The sequence below is a fragment of the Sceloporus occidentalis genome, unplaced genomic scaffold (genome assembly GCF_023333645.1).
Source record: "Sceloporus occidentalis isolate IW3139 unplaced genomic scaffold, rSceOcc1.0.p SCAF_4, whole genome shotgun sequence".
Taxonomy (NCBI): Eukaryota; Metazoa; Chordata; class Lepidosauria; order Squamata; family Phrynosomatidae; genus Sceloporus; species Sceloporus occidentalis.
The window spans coordinates 114,404,321-114,419,160 of record NW_028316984.1 but is presented as its reverse complement, the minus strand read 5'-3'; the positions used below and the strand labels follow the sequence as shown (position 1 = coordinate 114,419,160).

The 14,840-nt window shown below is 41.7% G+C and overlaps 1 protein-coding gene and 1 long non-coding RNA gene across 6 annotated transcripts in view; one reads left to right on the top strand and one right to left on the bottom strand.

Moving 5' to 3' along the window:
• KIF18A (kinesin family member 18A) overlaps positions 1–14,840 on the bottom strand; it is a 65,747-nt gene that overhangs the window by 38,455 nt on the left and 12,452 nt on the right. For 3 of the 4 annotated variants that reach the window (XR_016280933.1, XM_089521315.1, XM_089521316.1), the window contains 6 exons: positions 13,586–13,762; positions 11,443–11,517; positions 11,102–11,211; positions 7,162–7,324; positions 5,415–5,579; positions 3,883–4,004 (listed from right to left, as the gene is read on the bottom strand). Coding sequence is in view for 3 of the 4 variants with exons in the window: in XM_089521315.1 (XP_089377441.1) it covers positions 3,883–4,004; positions 5,415–5,579; positions 7,162–7,324; positions 11,102–11,211; positions 11,443–11,517; positions 13,586–13,762 (812 nt within the window). In the remaining variant the exon portion in view is untranslated. The remainder of the gene's footprint in view (positions 1–3,882; positions 4,005–5,414; positions 5,580–7,161; positions 7,325–11,101; positions 11,212–11,442; positions 11,518–13,585; positions 13,763–14,840) is intronic. The other variant, XM_089521317.1, reaches the window with a different exon arrangement.
• On the top strand, positions 10,863–14,474 carry LOC149314521 (uncharacterized). 2 transcript variants are annotated; one of them, XR_016280935.1, is made up of 3 exons: positions 10,863–11,039; positions 11,465–11,536; positions 14,372–14,474. It is a non-coding gene; the product is annotated as an uncharacterized LOC149314521 (long non-coding RNA). The 2 variants fall into 2 exon arrangements; XR_016280934.1 differs by lacking the exon at positions 14,372–14,474 and adding an exon at positions 13,588–13,716.

Below are 14,840 nucleotides of genomic sequence, written 5' to 3'. Positions count from 1 at the left end.
AAAAACTGTTTCGGCAGCTCCTGAGCATTCACTGCTGCCCCTATCCTCTTCCTCCAAATATTGATATCTCATTTGATATCACGAGAAGTCAAGGCAATATACAAATAAACACCAATATAAGCAGATTAAAGCAATTTATAACAATAAAGATTTTAAATATAACACATAGCAAATAAAATGACCAGTTTAAAACATGGTTAAAAAGGGATGTATCCGCACTACAGAAATAATCCTGTTTAACACATTAACTGCCATGGCTCAGTGTTATGGAATTCTGTGAACTGTAGTTTTCCATGAATTGTAGCTTTCTTTAGCCTTCTGTATAAGAGAGCTCTGTTACCACATCAAATTAAAATTACCAGAATTCCATAGCATTGAGCCATGCTAGTTAAAATGGCGTTAGACTGGGTTATTTCTGCACTGCAGATGCAGCCTTTGTTTTATTTGGAAAGTTTCTCACCTAAAGATTAATAGCCAGTGTTAGTCTCTTTAAGTATGAAACGGGAAAGAAAAGTCACCTTTTAAGGCTAGCCATGTTATTTTAGCATATGACTTTGTGGACTGAGTGTGTGCATACGTGCCTTTAAGTAGCCTGCCGACTTATGTTGATAAGAGGTTTTCTTTGAAGAGAAGGGTGAATGGGAAAAGTTAGAGGGTGGTCTTTTGTAAGCCCCCTGAGCCAGTCCAAACTGCACAAGAAGAAGCAAGAGGAGGAGGAGACAAAGAAGCAGCAGCAAATCTTCTTGACTATGGTCTTCAGTTTATGAATTTAATCAAACTTGTCAACCGTAGATTCATAGAATAAACCTTTTTCATCAAAGGGAAGATCTTCCACAGTCACTCTGGCTTCGAATGCCAGACCTGAAGACCTGAGCCAGGCATGATGGTGAAGTGCAACAGAACCTGCCAAGGCCTCACAGTCAGCATGGTGTCTGGCTGTCAAGATCTGTTGGGCAGCAAGCTTATGGGCTTCTGTGCGAATAGTATGGGCTGATTTACAATCTTCCTAAGGAAGCTTGTCAAGTAGTGGGTGATCTTCTCCTATAAAACCCATGTAGACTTGATATTTCACAATCTATAAGGACAGAGTAGCTATAGAATAGACCTTCATGTCAATCATGTTAAGCTTATGGCCCTCCTTGTCAGTGTGTGTGTGGGGGGGGGCGGGGGGTGTTATGAAATCCCTATTTCTCTCCTGCAAAAATTCCATGATGGTGGATTTCATAGGTAGGTGCTTCAAGAGGAAAGAGAAATTTTGCTCACTTACTTTGTATAGATTCTCAGCATTCTGGATGTGGATGGTATAACAGAAGGTGTTGCCCAAGCTATCTTGCAACCACCAACAGGGAAGTAAGCATAGGGATTGACATAAAAGATGCTGGTTTCACTTGTAGACAGAGTCAGAGAGTGACAAACCCTCTCCAACTCTGGCTCTACTGTAACCAAATTTGCAGGAGGAAGCTGGCACCTTGAGTATGTCATAGCAGCCCTGTTCATGTATGCAAACAGACGGTGAAGGTGTGTTTCCCAAAAGAACCTGAGATCAAAGTGGGAAGAGTTGTTTACCCTTTTCCTTCTTCATTGTCTTCTTGTCATGATGAGCATCAGAACATTAATGAAAGCATCAGCCGATGTCAAGAATGAATGAGCTTTTGAAGGCAGGACTGAAGTCTGTTTCAGACTGAAGTCTGTTCCAAGGCTGTCAGTAAAGGGCTCAAACATGAGGCAGTCTGCTCTGTAACAGCTGTCAGTTTCTCAAGCTGAGAGAAGGGGGTGGTGTTACTGGAGCCTGGAGAGACTCTGCCATTTCAGACACCTTGATCAATAAAGGCGATTCTTCAGGGCGTGTTTAATGAAATGTTGACAATGAACATACTTTTCAACTATGTGGCCTTCCCCTAAAAAGTCAGGCACAAAGAGTGGCTGTCTGACTTAGGTATTTATTCCCACAAACATTTTTCAAAGAAAGGCTTAGATGCCATCAAAGAATGGTGTGATATCATGAGCGTAACAGCCCACAGAATGGAAGCAATGAATAAACGGAGAGTACCGGATAGAAGAGAACAAGAGTATAGAAGAGGAAAAAGAGCAGAGGGGAAAAAAATGAAGAACCGAAAGACAAAAATGTTAGTCCACAAAGTGATCAGAAGCAGAGATATTCCAACATGTTGTTGCTACTGCAGAAGATGAAAAGGAACTGAGGGAATTAATGGTAGTTTCAGTGTGCATGCTCAGTACTGAGGAGTGGGGATCCGCCATAGACCTTTGTTTAGCTCTAGACTCTTTCAATGTTCTCTGGACAGGTGCAGAATGACTCACGTGCGTGAGTTACAGTAACCATGAAGAAGAACCAGTGAACCAGTAGCTCTCAGAAAGAGAGGACAGCCCTCACTGCAAATACTAGTTATAATGATGGTATCTTCCTAGAAACTGTGAAAGCGCTTGAAATGTGCAGCTTCTAGCTGCTTTGGTGGCATGACGTGCAGATGATGCACACCCAACAGATTGGCCGGAAGCCACTCTGAGGCCGCCTAAGTTGGCTTGAAGCCACTGGCAAAAGGAGTGTTAAAAAACCGTTCCCGCTGGCGGCTCATTTGGGACTGCAGCAGTAGCCTGCTTCTAGAAGCAGGCTACTGCTGCAGTCCCAAATGAGCCGCCAGCGGGAACGGTTTTTTAACACTCCTTTTGCCAGTGGCTTCAAGCCAACTTAGGCGGCCTCAGAGTGGCTTCCGGCCAATCTGGTCAGCCCAGTTCCTGGATGATTGGGGCTGGAGCAGCCAGAGGCTGCTCCAGCCGCTCTGCTTCGCCCCCAAGAATCAGGACACACAAAAGGAAATACATCTTCATTCATTTCAAAATTATAGCTAAAGACTTTGCTTCCAGAAGATGTAATGGGCATCAACTTAAAGAATATTAAAATAGGATCTAGACAAACTCAGAGAGGATAAGGCAATAGCTAATAGCAATGATGACTATTACTTCTGAATTTAGCAGTCACTTGCCTCTAAATGTCACTTGCTGGAGAACAGCAGGAGAAAGATGAAGTGGTTGGTCACGTGAATTTAAAAACTGCCGGAGATACCATAGATGTTTTCTGAAAGAACTAAGAAGGCCCTTCCTTCATCCACCATCTTGAGGGAGAGAAAAGCAAGGCAGCTCCAACAGGACTTGCCTGAAAGAAGAAGGCCCTTCCTTCATCCACCATCTTGAAGGAGAGAAAGGCAAGGCAGCTCCAACAGGCCTCCAAGGGAGAGCAGATCTGCTGGACTTTTGCCCTTCCTTACTGCCATTCCCTTCTCTTTTTGTGTTTTGTCTTTTTAGATTGTAAGCCTGAGGGCAGGAAGATGTCTAAATAAGAAACTGTAAGCCACTCCGATAGCCTTGGCTGAAGAGCGGGGTATAAATAAATAAGTATTAAGTATAACTATCTTCTTTGTGGAATAGATCAGTGGAAAAACAAACACTTTCATTTCAAATTTCACACCCATAAATACAGAAAAAATAGTTAATAATAATAATAATAATAATAATAATATGTTTTATTTTTATACCGCTTTTCCGAGGTGATCAAAGCGGTTCACAGAATCATTTAAAAACTTACACATCATAAAAACAACCTCACAAAAACCAATAAAAACCGAACAACATGCAATAAAGACAAGCAAGATGGTGGTCAGGAGGAGGGCTTGTCTTCTTTGCAGGCAGAGGCCTGTTGTTGCTGGCCTGCTTCTCTCCCCCATACCATATCCGTGTACGATTAGCCATGTTCATCTACGATTTTTAACCTAAATGTCAAGACTTATACATGAGTATATACAGTATATGTACATCTAGAACATTCTTTAAATAGGAAAAAAACAAGGCATTTCAACACAGACTTACTTTTCTGTCTGTCTGTATTGCTGCTCTTGTAAGGATGCTAGAGTCCTCATATAGTTAATCTGCCTTTTCAGATCTTTAACTTCTAACTTCAAATGGTAGCACTGCAGATCTTTACAAAGTTCCTTCAAGAGAGTTGATTTTATATTAAACATGTATATAGCCATTCTGCAAATAAGAATCCTGCTACTTCAGAAATAGAAATATTTATGTTTCAATAAACAGCCCACAAGTAATGATGGAACACATTAATATTTTAATACTGACACAGTTCAATGTATATAAACATTGTGGATGCACTCTTGCATCAAACATTTAGCCATGATGTTGTGGCTAGAATTTGTCTTCAGATCTGGACCACCACCCCCCACCCCCAAATCCATCTTAAAAATCTATCAACCCCAGATATGGTTGTATATTATTATTGGCAAGAAGCAAAAAGAAGACAAGTAAGCAACACAAAAGAAGATAAAAAAGACAGGAAGCAAAGTCACGAAGAACAACTGGTGATGTAAAGGATATGTTTTTGTGCTGAGAATGTAATCTGTAATTTGTAAATATTGTATTAATATAAATTAATAAAAAATATTCAAAAAAAAAAATCTATCAACCCACAGCTCCTACACTCAAGGAGGAATACTGCCCTATCAGGTACTTTCCTCAAATAGAGGAGCTCTATACATGTATATCTCTGTACATGCAGACAATTGTTTAGGTATTTTATTTACAGCTTGCCTTTCACCCCAAAACTGTGATTCGATATGGTTTACAAACTTAAATGAAGTATAGGTATATCAAAATCACTGAAATATAATTAAACTTTCAAAAATATATATAATTACAATCAATATACATTTTAATATGATCAAAATAATTTAAAACATCAGTTCAAAAATAGTAAAAGTAAAAAGCATCTAAAAACAGACTGTGTTATTAAAACTTTCTTAAAAGCACCCAGTACCTGACAATCTGTCAATATAAAACACAGCATAAAACTGCCAGACAGCATCTCCCTAAAAAAAGTAGTCCCAGAACCACCTAAAAGGCCATTTCTTGTGTCTCCGCTAAATGTGCCTATGAAGCTGGCAGGAACGAAAAACTTCTTCTAAAGATCTCATGGTGTCATTGGGAAAAATATGGTTCTTCAGACAGCCTGGACCCAAGCTATGTAAGACTTTATAGGTAATACTTTATATTGAATTTAGAAAGAGACTAAAAGCCACTGGAGCTATTGTAGTGAGGGATTCATATACTCCTTGTAACCAGTGCTTTTCAAGAGTTTTGCTCATGACTGTCCAAATACAGGTGGACTGCATTTTCTGGGTTGACTAGGATTAGGTCACTTAGTCCTCCTATATTAATGAATATTAAGCACTTGACCCCTCCCCCCCAAAAAAACACCAGTGTGAAGAGAAAACTGTAAATTTATTTAAAAACTTCACTGCTAAAGCAGAATGAAGAACAAGGGCTCTTTCTGCATGACTTAAACATTGAATATATTTCTCAGTGACAAAATGTAACGGTTCAAAGTTTACCTGAGGAATATGGCTGTCATGACCCAGAAGGCGCATTTCATTTTCCACCCGGTGCAACCAATTGGTGTTGTCCTCAAAGCATTTTGTCTCTACCTCTTTTTTCTTTTCCATATGTAAGCGACGTGTTTTGAGCAAAGCAATCCTATGGTCATGTTTTCCTGTTGCCTATAAGACATCTCTATTTTAAATTTACAATCATGGATAGAACTAGCTAATATGGCAAATGTGTGGGTACTACTGAAATCACTAGCCTGACAGCTGATTTTTTGTAAATACACAAAATACAAAAGACATAATATGACCTCATTGCAGCACCTCCCACCCATGGAACCCAGTATATTGGCTATGGGTTCCAGGAATAAATGTTTTAAAATTTAGATGTTATCAGGGAAGGGAATTACTGCACTGGAAGTCACACATTCTCTCTGCATCAAGGAGTTCTGTGCACTGCCTTGTAATATATTACTATTAGGGTTGGTTACAAGCATTCAGTTTTTGTCCTGAATCCAAAGATGCAGATGTATTTGGCATATACATCCACGATCCCTCATCTTGTGAATATGACGCCAGACTTTACCTTGAACACCAATTTCAACATACACTTTTGCTATCAAGAACAAAGACTACCAAAAAGGAAATTTTATAGTATATAGGTGCACACACTATTCCCTTTCATTGCAGCATTTAAAATATTTTGTGCTTAGTTCTGTAGCAGGGGGAAAAACCCATAGCCTTCAGTTTCAGAATATTATCACTGCTCAATTTAAAACAGATGTTTGAATTTTTTTTAAAAAATTATCTTACAGCAGGACTTCAAGGATAGTCATTAATAGTTAATTATGTGAAGGAATTTCCTGGAATATATATTAGTCACTTGAGCAACATTATATGTGGAAAGCTGTACAAGAACAATAACACATGATTGAAAATCAGGAATAAAAAGACTATTAATAGACATGTGCAAGGTCAGGAGAGAAAAATGCTTGCAAACTTTTACACACAGAATAAGAACTAAGAATTCGTGACTGATTTCAGCCCCCCCTTTCCTGTAGTTACTGAAGAGCTTCTGTGAAATCATGAAGTGATGTACTGTAATTCCTGATGTGACTGATAGAACATAGAATACGACACAGGCCAAGGTAGGAAAGGCACCCTACAACAAAGGCCTCAAGAGGCAGAAATTGTAACACTGAGAGATAAAAGAACTCAGAAACTGACATAAGAGGCAGGTTCTAGTAGCTGGATGGCCAAGGGAATATGGAACAAGTCTCACAATGAGCTGAGGTGTCCAAGGTAAAGGTGAGGAGAGATGTCAAACGGGCTAGACGAGGACTTGGTGTTATGACTGTGAGGCTAGAACTCTCCTTGACAAAGAGATGAATTCTACTTTGACACAATGTAAACTGGATTGAGGAAGTCTTCTCACAAGATTCCTTCACACATCTAAAGCACATATGAAAGTTTCATCAACTAGTTTCACACCTGCTATTAGGTATATTGATCCTGCAATCCCATTTTGTTCTGTGCCCAGGAGCTGTGTGAAGCAGCCCTGCATGCACAAGACTGCTTTATATGACTGCTGGTAAAAGGTGGGCATAGCACATGAGTTGCCATTGGGAGTTGTGTATAGAAGGGAGGGAGCTGAAACCATGACATGTAGCATTTCCATGTGAGATTATCTCTTATGCCAGATAATGGATTTAAGAGAATTATGAAACCTGACAGAAAAGACAGACCTTTTATTTACCTTTTCCAATCTCTCTGGAGAGCATATTTTTTCAATTTGTTCATGACAATGTTTCTGATAACTAGTTTTCAGGGCATTTTCTTTAAGTTGCAATTCCAGTTTGAGTAATTCATCTCTGATTTCCTCTCGATTTGTGAAAACACACTTCAAAATTTCTCTAAACCTGGCCCAGTTATACAGAAAAAAAGTACATAGTTAAAGAAGTGCCTCTTAAGCGGTAGGGAGGGAATATTTTTTAGACTGCAATAGAAAACAATTACTACTTTTAAAAAATTAAAACATTAATATACTGGTCATCACAGTAAAGTTTTATTGTGAAAACTTCGATGTTTTACACTGTAATTAGTTCTTATGACCACCCCACCTTCCTGGGTTTGTCTATATATAGAAGTTATCAGAGCCCTCATCTAAACATCCCAGGAACATCTAAACAAAGGAAAGTTACTGAATATATTTGTTAAAAAAATTTCACATTACGTAATTTTCCAGCTAATTTTTATCTTTATTCCAGTAATCATTTTCCCCAATTTAGTAGTAGCCTCTGTGCGCATGCATGTGTACACAGACAGCACTATATTAAAATTGGCTTGTGGAAACAACTCACATTTCTAAACGAAATGAACAACTGAGACAACAATATTTACTCAAATACATAATCCAGGGGCTTACGGTCCCATTGCATGGGAACAGTTTTTATATTCCTTTGGTTAGTGCTTCCATTCTCCTGGCTATTAGAAGATTACAGATCTCACCATTTTTGCCAAGGAGACTTTGAAACTACAAAGATGTTTTCTGCATTGCCTTCTCTTGCCCTTGCTACATCCTTAATAATTCCAGCCAACAATCAGACAGATTATGGTTTTTATTAACCACTTCTTTGCTGCTTACACCCAACTAGAGCATTTAGCTCTAGAAATATAAACAGCCACTTATTTAATGATGTGGCTAATAATCATCACCACCACCACCATGCATATTTTAAAGGCATTTAAGGTCCTAATGCCTTCCTGGAAAAAAAAAAGGTCTTAATGGCCTGACAAGAAGTCAGTAAAAAAAGGAGGCAAGATGAATGTGTCATTAGAGGAAGTTTCAGAGCCTGGAACCAGAGCCTTTGAGGGAGTCCTCCCTCTCCTTGGACCTAGCACAGTTCTGGGGACAGAGGGATACAAAAGAGAGCTTCTGTAAATTATCCAAGTAAGTGGGTAGGTTCATATGGAGGAAATTCTAGTTCCACAATCAGGGAAGGGCTTTAAAGAATACCACTTTCAGTTGGGCCTGGAAACAAATGAAAAACTATTACAATTGTTTCAAGCAAGGAATTCACATTTTTCCATTATTCAGCCTAATAATAATAATAATAATAATAATAATAGGATTTGTTTATATGCCACCCAATCACTGAGGATGCGGGCGGCTTACAACAGAGGGGATAATAGATGGTTCCCTGCCCTCAGGCTTACAATCTAAAAAGACACGACACAAAAGGAGAAGGGAATGGTGAGGGGGGGATCAGGTCCAGCATTCTTCTCTCCCTCTGAGGCCTGGACCAAGGCAGATGGACTGGAGGGAAGGCTCTTCTTCTTAAGGATAGTCCCAATTAACAATATGGCCACCAGATTCTGGACTAGCTGAAATTTCCAGACACTTTTCAAAGGCAGCTCCACGTTAAATGCCTCACATGATCCAGATATGATGTAACTAAATATTGTATATATACTGTAATAGTGGGCCCTCTCCATATGCAGGGATCTGTTCCAGATCCCTCCGCGTATGGGGAAAAACACATAAGCTCAAACATATGCTACAGGCGCACGTACCATTCATTGCCCGGCGGTTTAACCTTCCGCGTAAGGTTAAAGCTGCGTATGGCGCAGGTGAGCTGTAATATGACCAGATCTCGAGTCTTCAAGTGCAGGTAAACTGACATAACCTGGCCAAAGACACACTTGGCCACAGTTGACACCTGATCATCCAGGTCAATGGCAGAGTCAGACCCAGACTCTCCTCACCAAAAAAAAATATATCTATGAACTTGACTTTTCCAGAATAAAGCTAGGGCCAAAAAAGATTGCAGAAATAATCCATCTTGAGACCGCTTTAACTGCCCTGGCTCAGTGAAAAGACAAGCCCAACGCCATTGGGACTATCCTTAAGAAGAAGAGCCCTCCCTCCATGGCATCTGACTCCATCCAGCCTGGAGGGAATGAAAAGACAGGCCCAACGCCATTGGGACTATCCTTAAGAAGAGCCATCCCTCCATGGCATCTGTCTCTATGCGGCCTGGGAGGGAGTGAAAAGACAGGCCCAACACCATCACACTTATCCTCAAGAAGAGCCCTCCCTCCAAGGCATCTGTCTCTATCCAGCCTGGGAGGGAGTGAAAAGACGGGCCCAATGCCATTGGGACTATCCTTAAGAAGAAGAACCCTCCCTCCAGTCCATCTGCCTTGGTCCAGGACTCAGAAGGAGAGAAGAACTGCTGGACCTGATCCCCTTCCCCACCATCATTCCCTTCTTTCGTGTCATGTCTTTTTAGATTGTAAGCCTGAAGACAGGGAACTGTCTTATTAAAAATAATAATTGTAGGCCACTCTGATAGTCTTTAGGACTGGAGCGGATTATAAATACCATAATAAATAAAAATAAATAAATAATAATAAAGTGCTAGGGAATTTTGGGAACTGTAGTTTGTTGTGGCATCAGAGCTCTCTAATAAAGAAGGTTCAATGCCTCACAAAACTACAGTTCCCAGAATTCCCTAGCACTGAGCCAGAGCAATTAAAGTAGTCTCAAACTGGATTCTGTAGTCTGTTTTGGCCCCGACTTTAATGAACACATGTAGAAACCCTATTCCTTGGTCAACACTGGCGGTATTTCAGGTAATACCATCAATTACCAGCCAGATTGGTCACGGGTACCCGTAGATCGGACCATATAACACCTATATTAAAATCTCTCCACTGGCTGCCTATTAGCTTCCGGGTGCAATACAAAGTGTTGGTCGTTACCTTTAAAGCCCTACATGGCTCAGGCCCGAGTTACTTGAGGGAGCGCCTCTCCCTACATAATCCCCCTCGCACCCTCAGAACATCTGGGACATATGTACTTGAATACCCCAGGGTAAAATTAGTAAAAACTTATGAGAGCCTACATGGCGACAGCTCCTGCTCACTGGAATGCTCTCCCTGAAAAGATACGGCTATGTTCCACGCTGGAAGCCTTCAAGAAGGCTTTGAAAATGCATCTTTTTCAAATAGCATACCCCCCTGATTCTCTTTAGAGATAGAATACCCTAATTAAGATCCAGATACCCAACCACAACCGATTGTTTTTAAATGGACTTGTATTTGTTAGGAGATTTTTATTGTACTGTGTAATATTGCCGATGTAACTGATGTTATATTGTATTGCTTGAGTATTGTACTGTTTTGTATTATATTGTATGCTACTGTGAACCGCTTTGATCAGACGGAAAAGCGGTATACAAATAAAATTTTTATTATTATTTATTATTATTATTATCAAGATGATGGTAAAGCAATGGCTATATTGTATACATTTTTAGGAGAATTGTCTGCCCTTGCTTCCAATTATAGAACACGTCTTAAATTAAAGGCCAGGATCAGCTCCTTCCTTTGTGCATAAGCAATAGCATAACAGAATAATTTATTTTTTGTTTAATTCTACTTCCACTGCAGAACCTCAGGAATTTCTTACTAGCTTTGGAAAGGAGTAGGACTACTCCAGAGCACTACTGGAAAGTGGATGGGCATCCAGCTGTAAGGACAGGACAGGCACTTCATGGCCCAATGGCAGAAAAAGAAGAACAGGAGAAGAGACATTTAAAATGCTTCATTATCTATACATTTAACACACAGGTAAGAATTGTTCCAGCCACACATCTGTACAAGAGACCATAATAAGAAGCTTTCTTTTTTACCTTGATATCTCCACCTGTTGTTGAGTCGTAAATTTGTCTGTCTCATGATTAATGGGAGCACACACTTTACTCAGCTCATATGCTCTCAGCTTTTCTTTCAGCGTTTCAATCTGAAACAATGTGACAGTGTATTTTTTTATATAAAAGTTGAAGAACTTGGCTTGCATTCTATTTTTAGTTGCTGATATGTATTTTTAAACAGCTTTTAAAATATCCCAGTTTAAAATATCCTCAAGTTCTCTGGGGAATTGGTGCACAACTGAGTATTTTGATGAATAGCAATTAAGACCTTGGATAACATGCTGTCTTGGCAAAATTAGCAAAAGTACTAATTAACATACCTCCTTCTTTTGTTCCTCACAGATCTTCACATACTGACTTATATGGCTGTCCAGACTGACAACATTGCTCTTCAGCTGAGAAGGGAAAAAAAAGGTGAGTTTCAGCACAAACTCTTCAGTATGCCATTGTATTCATTCTTATCAAGGACATCAGACACCAGAAACTTCTGGAGGAAGGTCAACAACTGGCATCTCTTTCTGCTCTCCCACCATGGATGATTTCTCACCCCATCAAAACTTGACTGCAATTTTCTGTGCCTCTAAGAAAATCTCTCTTTATTTAGGGAGCTTCTAAGAAAGGCCTGGGATGTGTGGTTAGCAAAAATCTTAGAAAGTTATTTTGAAAAGAATGAATGCAATGGCATACTGAAGACATCCATAATAGTAGAATGCTGCAAGGCATCTTCATGCTGCAGCTCAGTTTGTGATGCCTTCATATACAGTCCTGTTCAACATACTGTAACCTCCCAAAGGGTTGGACTGCAGCTGAGGTGGGTGGGTGGAAATATTATGGCTATCAAAACAATCAAGTATTTTTTCACTCTTCAAAGAATGAGAAAGGCAGAAGGAGAATGCAAGGAAGTAAATTCAAAAAGGTTCAATCATTTTGGGAAAAATGTCATTGTGATGTCTTAAAGCCGTGATGGTGAACCTATGGCATGCGTGCCGGAAGGGGCACTCTGGGCTGTTTTGCCGGGCACGGGGACCGGGGGAAGGAAAAACAGGCACGCGCGTGCCCATTCCTCCTTCTCCCCGCCATTTTCAGACCTCCCGCTGTCTCTCGGAGACAGCAGGAAGGCAGAAAATGGCACTGGAGGGAAGGAGCCAGAGGCGTGCATCTCTTGCGACCTTCCAGCCCCAGACCTCCCTCTGAAGAGAAAGGTCAGGGGCTGGAAGGGCCGCGAAAGAGCCCAGGAGGGTGGCGTGCCACGTCCTGGGCTCACTCGCGGCCCTTCCAGCCCCAGACCTCCCTCCGAAGAGAGAGGTCTCGGGCTGTAAGGAAGCCGAAGGGAAGGGCCTGGGACGTGTGCCCAGGCCCTTCCCTTTGGACGAACGGGCTTCAAGGGGCCCATTCGGCTGAAGGAAGGCGTTGAAGGGAAGGGCCTGGGACGGGTGCCCAGGCACTTCCCTTCAGCCAAGGGGCCCATTCGGCCAAGGGAAAGGGCCTGGCACGGGTGCCCAAGCCCTTCCCTTTGGCCGAACGGGCTCCAAGGGCCCCGTTCGGCCGAAGGAAGGGGCCGAAGGGAAGGGCCTGTGTCGCGTGCCCAGTCCCCTTCTCCTCGGCCTCCCTTTCTTCGGAGCGAAAGGGTGCCTTGGAACCCGTTCGCTCTGAGGAAAGGGAGGCCGAGGAGAAGGGGCCTGAGATGCATGCCCAGTCCCCTTCTCCTCGGCTTCTTTCCTCGGAGCGAACGGGTCCCTTGGAGTCCGTTCGCTCCGAGGAAAGGGAGGCTGAGGAGGAGAGGGTGGGCGGACGCCTCCTCCTCCTCCCCTCAGGGCTTTGCAAGACCTGGGGTGTCCTTCGGAGGACACCTCAGGTCTGGCGAAGCCTCGAGGAAAGGAGCAAGGGCCGCAGGCCTCCTCCTCCCTACAGGGCTTCGCCATACCTGAGGTGTCCTCCTCCTCCTCCCCCCCACGGGCCCTACCTGGTCCCCAGCTGTCTCTGAGAGACAGCTGGAGGCCAAGAGAAGCGGAGGAGGGGCAGGCTTGTGCCTGTAACCCTCCCCCAATCCCCCTGGACTTCTAGCTGTCTTTGAAAGACAGCTGGAGGCCAGGAAAGGGCGTGGGGGAAAGCCCTTCCCCAGAGGCCCCGCCCCCAAAGGGTGGAAGCCCTGCCCCCAGAGGGTGGAAGCCTGCCTCTGGCACGTGGCCCCACCCCCGGGGGTGGAAACTCCACCCCCTGCACGGAGACCCAAAAAGGTTCACCATCACTGTCTTAAAGCTACATCATAAAATTATTATGTAACAATTTGAAAACACACATCAGAAAAAAAAAGGGTATGAGGAGGAAACAAGAGTATTATAACATGCCTGTTGCAATTACATCTTTAGCTGTAACTAAAAACAACCACTGTAACTTGGTTTTATGATTTGTGGGTATCAGTGCAGGGCCTTTTTTAAAAAAAAAAACCTCAAATTTACTTACAGAAGATTTGATATCCTTGGCTCGGCTGGCATACTTAAGAGTGTTATATGTGTCATCATAGAAGAGAGAAGAAGGACTAACAGCAGCTATAATTATAGTACGACAGTTTCCACCAAGAGAATCCTTCAATAGACGAGTAAGCTTACTGTTCCGATAAGGAATGTGCTGTTTCTTACTCTGGAAGAATAAAAACAATCCCATTCGGAAAACGTTGAGTGTTTAATGGGTTGGTGAGATTACTATAGCTTTAGATCATGAACTACTATAATCAGGTGTTTGACACTGCGCAATGTGGCAGATGAGAAAACCTTGAAATCTTTTGTTTCCTTTAGTAAGCTTCTTACCTCATCTACCCAATCCTCCACTTATCCTGCTCCAATGTTCTTTTTCAATTAAATCAGAAGTTAGCAACACTGGTTCTCCAAAGGAAGAATGGATACATGCATGCTGTAACTCTGTATCCATCTTCTCCTTATAATATATATATATATATATATATATATGTATGTGACAACCTAGTGTCTTTCCCAAATTCAGCAGCTGGCACAGTTCTCACATTCAGCAGTATATAATTTTCAGCACATGCACCCTGAAGCTAGCTTGTGCCAAAAACAGCTTTGATTTGTGAAGGAGACTCAAAAGGGACACACAAAATTGCAGCCACCAATAGATGTGCCTTAATTTTAGCCTCTTGTTTTAAGTGCTGTAAATAGCTGGATGAGATGCATACTATCTTTATGATACCTTTTCCTCCTATTCGTCCCTGTTCCAAACATGTGTACATAGGTTGCAATGATGAAATTAGGGGGCAGAAGAAGAAAGGGACCAGAAGTGGGGTTTGCTTCTTCTGGTCTATATAGGAACAAAAGCACAGGAAGCTAAGGACACACTTGCAAAGAGATTCAAAGCATGCAGTGATGAAGTAAGTGAAGGTTCCTAGATAAGCTGTTTGCCTGTAATAAGATACAATTGCTTTTAGATATACGTGAGGTATGGTAGAACCAAACCTTGAGGAAAAAACCTTTTTGGCCTATTGCATAGTCAGTATTTATCCTGGCTGAGTTATTCTGGGAGTAACATCAAAGGTAACATCTTGCACTATGGTTACAGAGTAATGTTTCCATCCTATGAATTATGGACATTAATTATGGAAGGCTGGGATGAGATGTGCATAGATTTTATGCAAGAAGCTACATCAGTATTTTCTATTTAGCTGCTCACTTCTTTTCCAGTCCTCTCAACAACTATTCAGTTT